An 18,889-nucleotide genomic window follows, 5' to 3' on the forward strand; every position below is an offset into this window, starting at 1 on the left:
AGGAAAACAAAGCCTTTGGAGCAGCTGAGCAACACAGCTTGTGAGGGAGTGCAGAGGGCTGAAATGGCAGCAGGGAGGCCGAGCTTGGGAGCCACACACCAGGAGCACAAAGCCAGAGCAAAGCACACCCTGTGTGGATTGTGGGCAAGGAAAAGTTTCCATTCTCACATACAAGCTGTGGCACAGAGGCTCTGGAGCCCACTCAGCACAGGCACAAGCCAGGAGGGCAGACACACAAACACCCATGAAGTATTCCACAGACAGAGCACTTGCCTGTGGAGTACAACAGTGTTCCCAAGGAGAGGAAAAGTAAATTGTGCTTAAATTGTGCTATGATTACAAATGGCTGTCATCATCTTTACAGCTCATCCAATTCCCAGACCTGCCTTGTTGAAACTACTAATAGAAGAGCCAAAAAGACACTGATAAATCGGCACTGTTTCCTGGATCTATCATCTTTTCTTCAGCAAGTTAGAGCTGTGAAATAAAGTAACTGACATCTGGTAATCCTCTCATTGAAAAACTTATTTAACCCAGTCTCAGTAATAGCCATAAACTGTTCTCAGTGAGAGTGCTTCTATTCATATAAGAAGAGCTCTAAAAGAAACTAAAAACTTGTCATTCCCTCCTGTTATGTAACCTCATGCCTTTAAATCATTTGTATTTTCTCTTTTCTGCTTCCTTGTCTTCACCACCTTGTGTATTCACTGTGTTCTGCAGCAAATTATATGGCACTTTCCCTTACTGTCATATTTCAATAGCTGCTTTCTGACTTTCTCAAGTCAGCGGGGTAGGTTATGTATTATTCTTTTCCACCTATTGTACATTATATACCCCTAATACCATGATTATTTCTGAAGTAGAAACGACCATCACAATTTTGTTTCAAGAGTCTAAAAATTTAAGACCATTTGACTTAAAATCTTGTCGTTTCACACCAGAGATTCATCGGAAAGCATTCTTGGGACAAACCCATAGAAATCTTTTGGACTAATATGGGATGCTGTTCACCACATCTGCATCCTGCCACGTGCTCTGGATAGCATCAGAGTGTCATTTATGTTGGGAAAGCCCTTCAAGATCATTAAGTCCAACCATTAAAGGTGGATGCTTTCCTGTATAAACTTTCAGCCACTTAACAGCAAACCCTGACCCACCCTAGAACAGACATTGCAAGAGAAATCTGCTACAACAATGTACCAAAGATTTACATTCCAAGCTAACCAGAGCTGAAGAAATCTCACTATCTAACCCATGTGTAAAGCACTTCTAGACAGGTTCAAGAATTAAGGCTACATCTAACAGCATTTTGATTAAAACTTTCATAGCACCTTTCAATGGTGTAAGGCCTGAAACACAATTTAACTTTAATAAAGCATCTGTAAACTTCTAATAAACAAAGAGAAATATCAAAAAGTACAATATCTGTCAGATGAAAAAAAATCTGACATGCATAATTATTTTAGTCCCTACACTACATTATCCTAAGGGCAATAGAATAAGACAGAGTAAACAGTCTCATTAGACAGCTTTCGATTGTGTTAACTGCTATGACTTACGGAACAGAAAGGAATCTCAGGTTCCCAAAAAGGGAACAAATATCTGTATCACACAATTGTTCCCTCAATATGCTCAGTGAATCATCCTGAGGTATATTTAGAAAAGAACATTATGCCTACAGATAATGTTTACAGATGAAAAGCATGAGATTAACATTGTGTACCCATATTAACAGTATTGAGTCTCCACTGTTTCAACATTTACCTGCCAGATGTAACAAGTGTCAAACCCATTCTTCAAATCTAAAAGAAAAATCACTTTTAAAACGCAAACTATGTTCCTTTTCTAATTCACAGCTACAAGCATGTCAGACAATGAGATTTTTGGATTTACCCAACACTCCTGTCTTCCCAATATAGCAATTTAGTCATTTTAACACTTGTAAATTGGTGCTCTTCTCCTCTTCTGGTGACAACATCCTACTCAAAAACAACACTAACAGACTGCTTACCTCTTAAGAAATTATTAATTAAATTATTGCATCCTACAGGAGCAGAGATTACATTTCCAAATTCTAGTCTAGGAAGTGGTATTACCAAAAAAATCCTGTTTCTGGCATATGAAAGATTGTCTGTTCTGAATCAGTGACAGTTCATAACAAGCATAAAATAACCTAAATGTACATTTCATCTGTGGTATGGCATTTTCCACAGACTTTATATACACAACACAATTAATACAATTCATACTCATGCTGGGGATGTGCATTTAGTTTTTGCTTAGATTTCTGGAGAAAAATGTCCCTTTCAACCTTTTAAAGATAATTTTGTGAAATGCAGGTTAAACTGCACTTTAATGCTTCATTAAATGCTAAGCTCCCAGAGCAGGAGGCGCTGAGGCAGGCCCGAGCTGGGCCCTGTGTTACTCAGTGGCCTCATGTTTGTTACTCAGTGGCCCCACGTTTGTTACTCAGTTGCCCTGTGTCTCTTACTCAGTCCCCTGTGTTTAAGGTCACTCAGTTCTCCCACATTCCTTACTCAGTGCCCCAGTTCATTACTCAGTACCCAGTGTTCATTACTCAGTGCCCCAGTTTGTTACTCAGTACCCCGCGTTCATTACTCAGTACCCCTGTGTTCATTACTCAGTTCCCCCACATTTGTTACTCAATGCCCCCGCGGTCGTTACTCAGTTCTTCCGCATTCATTACTCAGCCCCCCCACATGCATTACTCAGTTCCCGCACATTCGTTACTCAGTTCCCTCGCGTATGTTACTCAGTACCCCCACGTTCGTTACTCAGTTCCTCCATGTTCATTACTCAGCTCCCCCATGTCTGTTACTCAGTGCCCCCGCGTTCATTACTCAGTTTCCCCGTGTTTGTTACTCCGCTCCCCCGTGTTCGTTACTCAGTTCCCCCATGTTCGTTACTCAGCTCCCTCATGTTCATTACTCGGCTCCCCCATGTTCGTTACTCAGTTCCCCCGTGTTCGTTACTCAAGCTCCCCCGTGTGTGTTTCTCAGTGCCCTGTGTCTGTTACTCAGTGCCCCCGTGTTCATTACTCCGTTACCATGTGTTCATTACTCAGTTCCCCCATGTTCGTTACTCGGCTCCCCCATGTTCATTACTCAGCTCCCTCATGTTCATTACTCAGCTCCCCCGTGTTCGTTACTCGGCTCCCTGTGTTCGTTACTCGGCTCCTCCATGTTCATTACTCAGCTCCCCCATGTTCGTTACTCGGCTCCCCCGTGTTCATTACTCAGCTCCTCCATGTTCATTACTCGGCTCCCCCGTGTCCGTTACTCAGCTCCTCCATGTTCATTACTCAGTTCCCCCATGTTCATTACTCGGCTCCCCCGTGTTCGTTACTCGGCTCCCCCATGTTCATTACTCAGCTCCCCCATGTTCATTACTCGGCTCCCCCATGTCTGTTACTCAGTTCCCCCGTGTTCATTACTCAGTTCCCCCATGTTCGTTACTCAGTTCCCCCGTGTTCATTACTCAGCTCCTCCGTGTTCATTACTCGGCTCCCCCGTCTCCGTTACTCAGCTCCTCCGTGTTCATTACTCAGTTCCCCCGTCTTCGTTACTTGGCTCCCCCGTGTTCATTACTCAGCTCCCCCATGTCTGTTATTCAGTTCCCCCATGTTCATTACTCAGTTCCCCCGTGTTCATTACTCAGTTCCCCCGTGTTCATTACTCAGCTCCCCCATGTCTGTTACTCAGTTCCCCCGTGTTCATTACTCAGCTCCCCCATGTCTGTTATTCAGTTCCCCCGTGTTCATTACTCAGCTCCCCCATGTCTGTTACTCAGTTCCCCCGTGTTCATTACTCAGTTCCCCCGTCTTCGTTACTCCGCTCCCCCATGTTCATTACTCGGCTCCCCCGCGTTCATTACTCGGCTCCCCCGTGTTGGTTACTCCATTCCCCCGTGTTGGTTACTCACGGAGCGCAGGTACTCGTCCAGCAGCTCCTGCAGGGCCTGGCGGATGGCGCTGCACTCGGCGATGATGCGCTCGCGGTGCGAGTCCCGCGTGCACGAGGAGTCGGCCAGCAGCGCCGCCCCGCTGATGATCGCCTCCAGCCGCTGCTCCAGGGACGGCCTCACCTTCTCCTCGTTCACCACCAGAGGATCCAGGACTATTAAATTCTGGAAGAAACAAGGAGCACAGGTAAGAAAAGTCAGTTCAATGAAGCTGCTGCTTTATTTTGTACTTGCAGGAACTGCAGTGACATTATGCTTCCCAGATGTGCAGCTGGCCCTTTCCACTGGAAGCATCCAAAATACTTTTGACCATGGGAGATTCTCTTTTCCCTAGTGGGGTACACACAGAGGTCATTTGCAGATAAACCCAGGCTCTCTCTGCCATTCAGAGTCTCAGACCAGAGCTTAAGCTTTGTTTCAAAGAGGGGTTCAATGCCTCTAAACTTTAGTCTTTTAGAGAACCTCTGGATTGAACTCAGAGCCAGCAGTGCTAGCTCACAGCTGAGAAAGCTGAGTCAGATTACACAAGGAGTCTAGTTCTGCTGATTTTTAGTCTAATCAATCCCACACTGTGGCAGAAAGTCACTGCTGCCACTTTTAACAGGCTTAATATGAGCAAAGATAAAAACTGCAGCTTTCATTTAACGATTATTTTTTCAAAGAACATAGATATAAGTGTCCTTTTGCTTTTCAGTAGGTAGGGTAAACAAAAGCAGACAACTCTTTTGGCTTGATAAAATTAATTACATTTGTGTGGCAAGCAAATATTCTAAAGAGAGACAAAAGGAGACTATGAGATTTTCATAAAATGGCAAAGTAAGTATATTTGAGCTTCAGCATTTGAAGAAATTTACACCAGTAATTGTTAATATAACTGAACATCTGAAACTATGTCATTATAATCCTTATCTCCAAACCTGGATTCCACATACACCTATTCACCTCTTACATCACATGCATAGGTGGTTCCAAGCTTTCAGAAGAAATATTAAACAAGAAAACTATGCCAGATACCATGATAGGGAATCTAGGTAAATCAGAACTTATCTGCACTTATCCACTAAGTGCCAGACTAATTGCAAACTGGAGAATTTGAATTATTTTTTTCAGTTTAGATTTAACAAGACGATTTCAGGGACTATCTAGCTTAAGCTAGAATTGAAAGTGTTATATTAGAACACCATAAGATAAAAGCTTAAACAGTGAGGCAAGGAGACTTGAGTCACAAGCTTGTGTGAGAGATTCGAAACTCTGCCTCCCTCATTCCTGTTAGAGCCCTTAACACCAAGGTGCTCTGGGGTCCCTCACATCTGCTCAAGCTGTGCCACAGGGCCACCCTTCACTGCAGCAGCAGCTTCCTGCAAGCTCCTGTATCTCAAGCAGCCCCTCAATGCCAAGCTGCACATGCAGTGTCCATCGTAATGCAAAACACACCTGGCAGGCAGAACACTGAAGTGCTGCTGCAGAAAAAACAGCTTCATTGTCTGGGGAAGACTAAGACACACGTGGTGGCCACAGCCAATTATACAATCAGCTGGAAAAATTACTGCCTTCAAATCTCAGCTGACCCAAAACAGAAATGTCCTCCTTTGGGAGACAATTAGGAGAAAGTTCACACCAACATGGACAAATAGCACTGGCCAAAAAGCTGCTATGGTTCATCTCTGAATTAAAAATGATCTAGGCAGTAACAGCCAGGAAAACATGATTTCAGACTCTGCCCTACAGATAAAATTCTCAAAATAATTTCATTACTTATTCATAATCAGTACATCTACACAGGAAAGAGAAGACACAATGAGAAGACACCAGACACACAAGAAGCAGTCTCTGGTGGGTTTGATTTAACAGGCTGAACAGTGGTCAGCTACTCTGAAGCAGCTCAAGCATAAGGGAGCATTTAAGAGGAGTGATTAGATCCCTGTTTTCTCCCTCTCTGGTCTGATCCAGGAAAAAAGAGGGCCCATGGGTATGCAGAAACTTGGTTGTGTTTGGTGAAGCTCTGGAGTGACTTACAGCCTTTTGGCATCTCACTGTAACTGCTCAGTTGGATGGCCACGGTCACCCAAGGACCACAGAGCAGCTGAACACACCCACAGAGACTCAGCATGCAGGACCTGCATCATTTTGTGAGAAACCTCTTTGCACTCACAAGATGAAAGACCAGGAAAGGCATTAGATAACCTGCACCCAATATGCTCTTTTCACAGATCTTAATATGCATTTAAATTTTAAAGTTACAATTTTGTGTTTATTTACAAATGACACAGTAGTTATCGAGAGCCTTTAAGAGAAATTGTTGAGAATCTACTGATTTAAGAGTTAGCTGCTCTAATTTTACTGGTGGTTTCCTCACCTATAAATCTCTAATAACTTTCACAGTGCCAGCACTGGCAAAGGAAGAATGATATTGCAAAACATCTAGATACTAGATTGTTGGGTAAGCTCTGAGATACATTTCCACACTATAAACATTTAATGAGATTTGTTCCCACCAGACTATTTACTGCATCAATCTATTTCATGGCACTGTATTTGCAAGAAGAAGATAGAGCAAAGGTTATTTCAGGTCCTTAGCCAATAGAACTTTCTGTAAAGCAAGAGAAGTATAACCATCTAACTCATAAAATCATTTCTGAAGTTAAATGCTCTATAAATTGTGCTTTATCTAACTCACACAGCTACAATTCCCTTTTGTGCTACCCAGGTAAAAATATATTTACAACTTGATAAACAAACAGCTTTTTACAACCACCAGACTTCTATGTTCTTACATTTCCAAGTAAAAACAAATTCAATTCAAAATACTTTTTCCCCCATTTTGTGATTATCAAAAATTTCAAATTTTAGAACAATAACAAATGTTACTGGATTTTTAAATAGTACTGCTTACACAGAGTCAAGATTAACTCATCTGCAGTAATAAAATGCACTCCTTCTGACATTTCTTTTTTTTTTTAATTTTTAAGCAATCTAGTTAAATCCAGGGTCTCATATAAGAAATCTCATTTGTCATTCACAGCTACACTGTAACATGTTACATATTACACTTACATGTTTCTTTTTACTTCCATTTATTAGGAATATAGATTAGGAACTGTAATTTCAAAAGCCATAATGTGCAATTGTAGCCTGCTCCTCTGTGGGGAAAAACCTGTCTGCTTTGACTTTGAGCATGTCAGAGAGGCCTTTTTTGATCAATAAACTGCCACTACAAAATCTGTGTCATATTTCAATGTATTTCTTTAATCTTCCTTTGAAAATTTTAGATAAAAATCTACTACCATCAGTCCTAACATCAGTTTTCCTGAAAATGTATCACAATCTTAGCACTGGGATGCTGAGATCTGCTAAGTCCAAGAATTCACAATCAAAGGCACCCATATTTGCAAATGTGTTTAGAAACATACATTCCTTGTGTTGATCTGGGCCTACATCAGTTACACCCCATGAAGATCATGGAGTGTAGCTTCACCTACAGGAGATCTTTCACCATTTGTGGCAGGACAATGGAAAATCACACTGGTGAGAGCCAGAGCAGCCATGAGAAAAAGGAAAAATTCCATAGAAAAGCTTCAGATGAGGTCAGGAATAGAGAAAGTGCTGCCTTCCCCCAGATTTTTGCTTCAGTAATGGAAGCAGAAATGCAGAGGTGGTGAAAGCATATTAGCTATGTCACTTTATTTCATGATAAGCAGCAAATATAATGAGGTTTCTGAATTGCTTGATTATACAAATTACACAATGATCCCACTGACACATTCTGGAGACAAGGACTCAGCTTGCATGGCAGCAGCTCAAATGCAGCCAAGGCAGCAGTGGGCATTGTCAGCTGAGAATCACTTCTGGGCACACTGAACTCCTGGGTTCTGCCCACTTCCTGCAGGATGTGTCTGCCTCCAGCAGCAGGGACACAACTGGAGCTGACTCTGCCCTCTGTTCGAAGGGAGCCAAACACTGAACACACATGAAGCCTTAATTCCAAACTCCTCTGAAGAAAATTTCATTTCAATGAACCATCTCAATGAAATCATTTCAAGTGATACTATTTAGACTAGGACTAAGCAGAGCAACAATCTTTAATGCCTTTAGGCTCATCATTTATGATACCAATAGTTATTAAAAATTTAAAAACTTTTCCCAAAAATACTGTAATCTCACAAGTTTACGTACCTCAAGCTCATCAAGTGCACTTCCAAGAGTAGCTGTGTGAGATGCAGGTTGCTCCACTTTATTTCCAACTCCTTGGGAAGCATTAGAAATTACATTGAGAGCATTCTGTATTTCATTGCAAATTGAATCCTTGCTGGCTGTAAGGGATGCAACATCTGAATGTTCCAAACAAGCTGAACATATTGAATGTAGGAATGCAGAATTTTCCTTCAGGGATACACGTGCTGCAGCAATTTCATCTCTCTGATTGCTAGATTTCAAATCCTGCCAGCAAAAGAACATGCTGTTTATTTCCAAAAGCACTCCAAAACTGACACGTATAAACATTTTTTCATTTCTATCTCTACTGTGCTTAAGGAAACATCAAGTTAAATTCATCAAAGTTTGTGAAAACAGACTGTACCGATAGTTACAACTGAATCGTCATTACCTCATGAGAAATGAACAAAGTGTGTGTAAAACAACCACCATTTTTAGTGTGTCTTACAACCAGCACCACGAACTGTGATTTGTTTGTTTTTAAGCAGTTTTCCTCCGAGAAAACTGCCCAGGAAATTAGCTGTCTTTCCTCCTAGCCATGTCTTTCCTCGGTGGCAATGGAGAAGGACAGAGGTGCACACAGAGTTAAGGCACTCTGTAATTGTTGCATCTGGACAAATTCCCCGTGTTTGTTTCCCTGCCCCAGCAGCCTCTGTCTTGAGCACACTGCAGAAAGGATTGGTCAGGGATACCAATCCTGCACTCCCAAGAAAGGGGAAGCATGGAAGGTGTGGAAATAAAAAACCTGCTTGAGAGAAGCCACCTTGAGGTGCCTGAGGGGGCTGCTTCCCCTCTGACCCTGCTGTCAAAGCACTCTGGGATCTGACCACAGCCATCTTGTTCCTCCCTTCTCCACCCAGACCTCCTTGAAACCCTACAGCCTCCCACCAACAGAAACAAGGGACACCCAGAACTCCCAGTCCAACTGAACTGGTTCCAGGAATCAATCATGGGCACTGTTATTTGGACAGCTGAAAGTTACAGACTTTGGAACAACCACAGAGTCAACATCGGGCTGTACAGAGCCTCCTGCCTCATCCTGGTTTACTACAGACATTTTCCCCTGCTTCTTCTGCATCATGTCCCTTTGAAGAGAAAACTAATAGATATTTGTGAAATGGCTTGGTGAAGGAGACAGCTAAATTCAGGGGGAAAATAAAAAAGAGAAAATAGCACATCTGAGCCTGTGGCACCAGATTCAAATGATGAGAAGAGGCACAATGAAGAATGAACAAGTAAATGCATACAAAACTTCTCACAGCCTGCCCACAGGCAATCTGAAGTCTAATTATTTTCCTTTGCATTGCATCAGGCTCTATATGCATTATTTACAAACTCATCACAGTATCCACTTCTCACTGCATGGAGTTTTTAAGTCTATGGCTGTAGAGCATTTGATATTAAATGAAGCGGTCCTGTATTTTTAAAATCTCATTTACTCCAAGATATGCATAGGACACAGGATTGCATCTTACCTCCTCAGGCTAACTTAGAAATCTCAGGGATATAAGTAACAAAAAAAAAAACCAAAAGCAAACAAAATGAAAGAGATGTAGTCTTAAGCAGGAGCAGACAGCAGTTTAACCAACTGATCATCTGAATCAGAAAACTGTGTTTTCTTTAGTGTATTAACACATCGTGTATTTTTAAATTTTTAATACGCAAATATATAAATGAATCACCACTGTGCAAGAATGATTTTATTGCCCACTGTGTTCAAATCCAAATGCTACTGCATCTCCAACCTCAGAAAAGCAGCTGCAATTTGTCCAGTGCGCTGGACTTGCTCAGAAAAGAAATGTTATTTAAACACTGACTCTGGTTCTAATTAGTGAATTTATCTTTCCTGCAATTATTACAAGACAGCAGACTGCCCTCTTTTCTCCTGTGCTACAAGGAAGCCACAGACAGAGATATGATGGAAAGTCAATGCAGCACTTCAGCCTAACTGGCTTCTATTATTAACCATTTCTTACTTTGCCACATCATATGCAAACAAGCAAACCCAAAAGCCTTTAAAAATTACTTTTTCCCTCTAAAACAGCCCCGTCTAACCAGGAGTGAGATGATCATAAGAAAACCAAAACTGGTAAACCAGTAGCACAAAGCCAGCAGTCAGTAACAATGTCTGGAAAGGTTCAGTAAATTAATGTTTTCGTTTCACACAATACCGTAGAGAGATTCAGAGTCATGGCATTGATAAATTCTCCTACAAAGAGCCCCAGTTTTGTTCAGTAACATGTTAAATTAAAAAAAAAATGCTCAGACCCCTGAAATTCATCACTACTTTGTTGTTTAGCTGTGAACTTGGAGAGCCCCCAAAGAAGCTGTAGAACCATTATTCCTTTCCATATTGAGGAAACAATTATGCCTTGATATTTTCATGAGAAAAAGAAGAAACAACTGATAATCTTAGTCTGAGCTTTTGCATAAATGGACCAAAAAACCCCCCTAAGATTGAGTGAATTTGCTATCAAAGCTCTGCACATGTGGATTATCAGAATAATGAACTAGTTCTTTGAAGGAGGAAGTTAGTCTCTACCAGTATCTGCAGTTCACCCAACTACTTTACTCCACTTCAGGCTATTTTATTTTTTCTTCATGGTTTAGCACTTTCATCTTATTCCAACTTCTTTTTAGACTAGTGGACTATGTCTATACTATACAGACATAAACTATATGTTTTTCCACACTACATCAGTTATGTCACGTGAGACCAGCTGACATTAAAGATAATCCCATTTCCAAGCACTGCCAATCCAAGAGGCCCACTATAGACATTTCCCCAGGCTGCTGTCCCAGTCCTTCTAGGACATATTTCTGTGTCTTCCTTATGTCTGGTCATCCATGACCAGAATGGAAAATGAATGGATAATCAGCAATTTCCAGCTGTGGATTGCTCCAGCTAAACCCAGTGAATGGACAAGAAGACTTTTAAGAACGTGAAAACTATCTTCATTATTAAGCTTTGACTGAACTACTTCAATAATGAGAAAAAAAAGAGAAAAAGAATTGTTCTTTATCCCAAATAATACATCTAAGGTTTGACAGCTCAATACACTGGGAAGGCAGCTCCTGCTCACGGAGCATTCCCATCAGCACAGCTCACGGGGGCTGGGATCACCATGGGTACAAATCACCCTGCTGGATTCTGCACCAGCTGCAGCTTCACTGTGCACTGCAGTACCCAGCCTGTCTCTGCAGAGAGGGATGTTACTGAACCTAGTTCTGTAGCCAGGAAAAACACAGGCATACCAACTCCACAATTTCATGCTACTATAGAAATAAGGGACAAAAGCATTCGTTTTTCATCACAGCTTAAACCTGGGCTTTAGCATTCAGCTTTCAGTCAGAGTGACTGCCAAATTGTGCATAGCTGCTGATTCAAAGACCATAATGAAGCTCAAATTCTTCCAAGTGCATTAATGCACTGTTCATCTGGGCAAGGCTCCAGATGATAAATTTCATAAGTATTGTGTCGCCCTTTCCAGTGGAAGGAAGTATCTCACCAACAAAAGCAAGTGAAAAACACCTGGGGGTGACACTGACAATAGATGTCCCTCAGCTCTGTCAGTTCTGCCGAGGGAACGCTGCTTTACACAGTGTGAGAGCTCCCAGCCCTCAGGGCTCTGCCCAGCCTCAGCTGGGAGCTGCACCCACAGCCAGCCCGGGCCCTGCAGCCCCACTTCCACACAGCCTGGGACCTTCAGTGCCTCTCCAAGCCATGCCACAGGGGTGCCAGGCTCCTGGGACCTCCAGTCCCTCTCCAAGCCATGCCACAGGGGTGCCAGGCTCCTGGGACCTCCAGTCCCTCTCCAAGCCATGCCACAGGGGTGCCAGGCTCCTGGATGTTCAGTCCCTCTCCAAGCCATGCCACAGGGGTGCGAGGCTCCTGGGACCTTCATTCACTCTCCAAGCCATGCCACAGGGGTGCCAGGCTCCTGGATGTTCAGTCCCTCTCCAAGCCATGCCACAGGGGTGCCAGGCTCCTGGATGTTCAGTCCCTCTCCAAGCCATGCCACAGGGGTGCGAGGCTCCTGGGACCTTCATTCACTCTCCAAGCCATGCCACAGGGGTGCCAGGCTCCTGGGACCTTCATTCACTCTCCAAGCCATGCCACAGGGGTGCCAGGCTCCTGGGACCTCCAGTCCCTCTCCAAGCCATGCCACAGGGGTGCCAGGCTCCAGCTCAGGCACAGCTGCCCCTGCCAGTCTGGCCTCCTGAGCTCCAGGCAGCCCCATCCCCAGGGCACCTCTGAGACACCCAGGGCTCTCACCTGAGCCACAGCCTGACCTCCCAGCTTGTCCTGGGGGCTGCCTCATCACCCCAAACCTCCCTGAGGAGCTGGCTGTGGCTGGGCCTGGCTGCCCCAGCTGGCACACCCAGCTGCTGCCCATGTCCAGCTGCTGAAGCCCTGCCTCAGGGAGCAGCCAGCCCTGGCTGCATCCCACAGGACCTTTTCACATAAGCATTTACCATCAGCAGGGATCACCTGCTATCAGCTCCATTATAAACCTGGCCCTGCCTGCTCTACAAAACACTCAATTTGCCAAGTTGCAAACAGCATGACCTGGTGGCTCCTTTCTTCCACACAAGGCTTTCAAATACATCTGAACTGATGATGTACACGAGTGACTGTAACCACACAAAAAGGAGACACAAATAAACACTGGGAAAAATACCTGGCAGGATAAAGGCTTCATTAGCACAAATGAAACACCACTAGATGATAGAGCTGTGCTGCACTGACCAAAGGCTCCCTTATGTGCATGCACAGCAAGTTAACACCACTCAACCTATCCTTACCAAGCATGATTGTAGTACGTCCTTGACTGTGAGGAATTCCAAGCTAACTTTTTAATAATAAAGTCTTACCTGGTCTCTAAACTCATTTTTTCTGAACTGAGAAAACATCAGCAGTTCTTAAGTGTCTCATGGTATCACTATACTACACCACATACAGGGCACAGAAACACCACATACACACACAAGATACAGACTCTGTATGGCCAGAACTGTAGACAGTTTGCATCACATGGATAAATACACAAAATATCAAGTGTTACATGCATAACAAATGCATATCAATGTTACCATAAGCCTAAGCCTTCAGCAATAGCCTCTGTCTCTAGGCAACTCAGCAGTCTTAATGAAACCATAGCTGAGAGCAGGCAGGGAAGGGACTCCCAGGACTGAGGTTCCCAGCAGAACTCGCTCTCTGTATAAATCCCTTTGTACTCTCTGTATAAATCCCTTTGTACTCTCTGTATAAATACCTTTGCAATTCATCATACAGGAGTGATATATAATAAATACCACAGAGCAGCAAAGTTACCTCATACAAAGCCATGACTGGATTACACCCCTGCTCTTGCAATTTACTGATGTTTTCCAGGAATTTGTTGTTCAGACAGGGAAGGATGCAGTTTCTTTTGAAACTGCATGATTTGGTTGCATCAGATTGTAACTACTGCACAATATTCTGAGTCCCCCGTGCTCCAGGAACTCCCAGCCCATTTATTGATGATGGAGCAATCCTTGCTGTCACTTCTCTATCTGCTACTTCAGGACCTGACCCTGCACTCCAACACCCTGCTGTTATCTCCTAGATGAAGTAGCTGATTTGGGAAGGTAGCAAAGCAATTTTTTCCCTGTAAGAATTGATATATAGCTCGCAAAGGTTTTCACTAGTACAGCTACAGTCCCATTTGTCACCAGTGAGCTTGCCTAGAGCTAGAGCAGGAAGCATTCATCAAGGAGAGGGCTCAGAGGGTAGGAACCTCCAGAAGGTCTATCACATCTGGAAGCTTTAACTAAGCTGTTAAAGCTTTCAGGAAATGTTCTGGCCTGGACTCTTTTCAATGGAAGATGACTCACTGAAAAATGCAGCAGAATGGCCTTCATCCACAACCATTTTTTTTCCCATGGTTTTATTAAACTGTCATAATACCATATGTGACTATTTTACTTGCTTCTTTTCTGAGGTTTTAAAATTAGAAGGGATTTGGGGATGTTTATTGGATTGAAAACTTGTTTCATTCTCTGCCTTAGTGGTAGTAGGCTACTTACAAACAGCCTAAGTAAATTATTACTGCTGGCAGATCACTTCATACAGGGTCCACAACCAATTTCACTGATACAGTTTAACAGACAACAAACAACTCTTTCACATTTAGCCTGTTTGAGTCATCTTTTTATATAAGTGATCATGCCAAAGCATATTACACCTGCCACAAGAGTTCAGGAACTCTTCTCCAGTATCAGCTAAAGTTCCCCCAGGTACAAGTTTCTCTTCATTTCAAGCAGAACACAGTTCAGTTTTCCTAGATTTATTATCTTATTATGAAAGATGGGAAATCACCAACAATAAAGAGGTACAGGACTCATATAAGGCAGTCTGTTCTACCTGCTCCTTCCTCACAGATTATATATTCAATAAATCTTCATGGCCTTTGCCCCGTTCTTCTGTCAAACTCCAGGTAAACTCTTTTTAATATTAATTATAAATACTTCTCAAATATTTAAAATAATGTACTTTTGTTTTTTCTAATTAAAAAACCCCACAACTAAAGCAAGCTGAATCAAGTGACTCAGTGGCAGCCTCCTGCAGCCCAAGATGCACCCACTGTGATGGTGTTCACAGGGGTTTTCAGGTGAGGGAAGAGACAAGAATGTTGACTCTATGTTCAGATGGCTTGATTTATTATCTTATGATATACATTACATTAAAACTACACTAAAAAGAATAGAAGGAAAAGTTTCATCTCAGAAGGCTAGCTAAGCTAAGAATAGAAAGGAATGAATAATAAAGGTTTGTGTCTCGGACAGAGAGTCCAAGCTAACTGGGCTGGGATTGGCCATTAATTGGAAACATCCAAGATGGGCCAATCCCAGTTGCACCTGTTGCATTCCACAGCAGCAGATAATCATTGCTTACATTTTGTTCCTGAGGCCTCTCAGCTTCTCACGAAGAAAAAATCCCAAGAAAAGGATTTTCATAAAACCATGTCTGTGACACACCCATCCCAAAGAGCAGGGAATTTGAAGTGTCTCCAACTCGCAGACACGTCCGACTGACGTGGGGAACGAGCGTCACTCAAGCAAACAGCACTGAAGTGCTAATCCATCAAAACAAGCTTATTAGCATTACCAATTTCAGCAATGTTAGCAGCAGGGTTTGTTTTCACTGCTCAGCTGAAACTGCAAAATGAGCTGGTTTCAAGTATTTATCATGGACAATCCCCCTTTTTTTTTCTGTATATCAATTTAAGTTTTTTAATTTTGTTTTCTGCATACCTTGCAAACACTTCCAGAACAGAAACTCAGAGCAAGAAAGAAGCAGCCATTAAGACCTTGAGCTCTGAACTGAATGTTAATGCATTATATGTGATAGATTTAATACAGAACTGAGAATAAATGACTTCCAGCAGCTGCACTCTAGACCTATAAATTGCTGTGAGTACTACAAAATCCATACAGAGGAAGAACAACTGTATAATTTACAGCATCAGTATCTGTCAAGAAATGCTGCAAATACAGAACTTGATTTCTTCCTTTTAACATTCCTATTAAAATTAGACATTATCCTTACATAGATTCCATTTAGATTAGAAATTTTATTCATCTTCCCTGGTGGCACATCAATGCAGAACACCATTTAATTCTTACCACTGTTAAACTCAATTCAAAAAACAAACAGCAAAGGAGTTTGATAAAATAAACAGGTAACAAGCTAAGGATTAGCTTGTGTTTTACATAGCAAATGCTTTGGGAAGATGAGGAAAGGGCAGCACTCTGATGAGACTGTTTATACTGCACAGCAGGCATGTGCCACACAAACCCACAGCAGCAAATCTCGGGGGCAAAGGTGTGCACAGCTGGATTCTTCTCAAGCTGCATCCTGACCAACAGTACTGACAGGCACCATGTCCCACAGTCCCATTCCTCCTGATGCTTCAGAGGATTTTGCATCCCCTCCACAGCACAGTGACCAGCCTGAGAGTTTGACCCAATGTACTGTAAATACAGAACAGTAGCCATAAAATGGAATAAACTGTAACCAGCACCTACAAACTGCACAATGTTCATTTTATGGAAACACTTCTAAGTTCTTGGTCCCAAATTCACATATCCACTCAAGAGCTATAAATGGTTGCTAATTTGTGGACACCAAACAAGGGATTGTTAAGGGATGAACCAGATCTGAATTTTTCACTAAGGAAGTACCTTCCATCAGCTTGTGCATGCAAATCAGCAAAGGGAAAAAAACTTCTGACATTTTCCAGTCAACAGACACTGTAACAGTTGTTTTTATTAAAACAAACACACACACACACCAAAATTAACATCCTTATTAACACAAGTAATTTCAAAATCCATGGACCACAACAATTCTGTTTTGCTGAAGACATTGCAAACAGCTCCAGGACTGAGATCAGTATGGGACTGCATTGCCTGGTACATTTATTACCTTAAGAGACTACTGTCTGTTAACAGTGGTTTAAACCTCCAATTTAAATTATAAGTCAGCTTTAAACTTTTATAGTTGAACTGACCCAACTTTTACAGTTTGAGTCAATGACTTCCAGGTCTCCCCAAAGTGCATTTTTTATGTAGCAGTAAAGTTGGTAAAGGCTGTTTTCTTGATCTCTAAATAGGTAAGAAATAAGGTGTTCAAGTCCCATGAAAAAATCCAGCTGAAGTATACTGGTCTGAAATAAGGCATTTCATTACAATTTTTTTGCAGAAAGTCAGAAGTGTCAATACATAATTTCCATTTTCCTAAACTGAATGCCCTATTAGAGGCTCAGTCACATGGAAGCCCTTCAAACTGGTCAGAACTCAGCCTTACCCCTGTGTCAGACACACAACACTAAAAACAAAGCCTGTTTGTAAGTACTATCTCACATGGCATTATTTTCATAGATCTCTCCTCCATCCCCTGTCCACACAGAACTTCAAATCAGTAAAGTTTGGAGAAACTTAATAAAGAAAAAATTGCAGGTGAGAAATTAAGGCTGAAAAAAACCTGGCTTACTTGGCGCTGACTTGTATAACATTTTCCATTACAAAACCCCTACTTTCACCTGTTCCTAATTTTGACAAATTAATAGGTTAGGCTAAAACTTCTCACATCAGATCTTTGAAGAGGGCTGTTGATTCTTCCTTACTTGATGGGTTTTTTGTTCAGAGAAAACACTGGTTCAAGCACTTTCAGGTTAAAGGCTAAGGAAAGCGTTCTCCCCGTGTTAATAATGCCTGAGCAGCATTTTCTGGAGAAAATACACTATTTGCAGGCTTTTTGGAACAACTGAATTAAGATTTGCTTCCTTTGATATCATGTGAAGTTGAAAAAGTAACAATAAATATAAAGCACAAAACACTACAGAGTAATGGTCAGAGAGAAGAAAACTCAGGATCCATGGTCCTGGGGGACTGCTCTGACAGGATAAGGTGAAGGAGCAGAAACAGTATCCCCAGCTCTTCCCTGTTTGTTTTGTCCAACTGAGAATACTTCTTAACTTTAACTCTGTGTCAGAAACTCAATGTGAAAAAGCAATTTTCTCTAAATTGGTTTTTAAAACTCTTCTTAAAGAAAGTAAGTTATTCCTCCCTACTAATTATAAGCCTTGGTATTGAAGCAATCACATACTATTCTTCCAATTACTCACTCAGTGCTAAGCTTGGCTATTTTACACAGAATTAAAGCAAAATTGTACAGAATTAAAGCAATTCTCTTTAATTGCCACATTAAAGTCTTTGGAGGCCTGATGGTTTGCAGTCTGCAAGCTCTTCTATTTCTTCTGTCTGCATGCCACCAAAGCCTATTCACCACCAGCAGGCACATTTCTTACCCCTCACCTGATGATTTACAGTCCTGGCAAATGCTGGCCAGTGCTGAGGAGTGTCTGCAAAGAGCCCCTGTGCTGCTCCTCCTGCTGAGCCTGGGGAGGAGAGGCTGCACACTGATGCAGCAGCATACACACATACACAGCAGCAGCTTCTTCACTCTCACCAGACACTGCCTAAAAAACAAATTTCCTCCAGCCCTCCCAGATTCTCCACATGCTCTCGAGAATAAGAGACTGGCATCAGACCTTGCATCCAAATCATATCAGAGGAAAAAATTGAGGGGAAAAACACTTGTAGAGAAGAGACTAAGGAGGAAGAGAACATGGATGAAAGGTAAGTTACAGAGCAGGAATGCCAAATGAAGGAAGGAGGCTGGGGACTCCTTAAAGGCACCAAGCAGAAGGAAGAGCAGGTATGGCAGAGCAGCACACGTGGTCACCATGTCCTGGGCAGCCCGAGATGCTCTGGGGCATGGGCAGCACAGCAGCCCCCCTCTCCTGCCCAGGAGGAGAAAGGCATTCCAACATCCCCAAGTCACAGAACAGAGCTCAGTTTCTGTGTCCCACTCCCTCTGCACAAGACTCTCTTTGTCTCTCCAGCTGTGTGTCAAAGAAGAAAACAACATTTGGCAGACAGGAACAGAGGTGAGCACCCAGCACTGAAACTACTCCCAGAGGATAACCTTGTGGTTTAGATTTCACCTAGGAAGGCCCCATTAGCAAAACAAGCCTAAGAAAATCAGCCTGTGCAGTACCAGATTTCCCAAGAACAAATAATTTCTCACATGCAGGACTTAAAAACTTAATTTTTTCCCATTTCATAATGGGAAAAAATTAACTTCATA

At 42.4% G+C, this 18,889-nt stretch overlaps 1 protein-coding gene across 1 annotated transcript in view; it reads right to left on the reverse strand.

Annotated features, from left to right (window-relative positions):
* The window catches only part of CTNNA3 (catenin alpha 3), a 431,599-nt gene that overhangs the window by 342,386 nt on the left and 70,324 nt on the right, over window positions 1–18,889 (reverse strand). Inside the window, exons 6-7 of the mRNA XM_066555001.1 lie at window positions 8,155–8,418; window positions 3,943–4,146 (exon numbers count right to left, since the gene is read on the reverse strand). Coding sequence (XP_066411098.1) covers window positions 3,943–4,146; window positions 8,155–8,418 — 468 coding nt within the window. The remainder of the gene's footprint in view (window positions 1–3,942; window positions 4,147–8,154; window positions 8,419–18,889) is intronic.

The sequence above is a fragment of the Molothrus aeneus genome, chromosome 8, assembly GCF_037042795.1.
Source record: "Molothrus aeneus isolate 106 chromosome 8, BPBGC_Maene_1.0, whole genome shotgun sequence".
Classification (NCBI taxonomy): Eukaryota; Metazoa; Chordata; class Aves; order Passeriformes; family Icteridae; genus Molothrus; species Molothrus aeneus.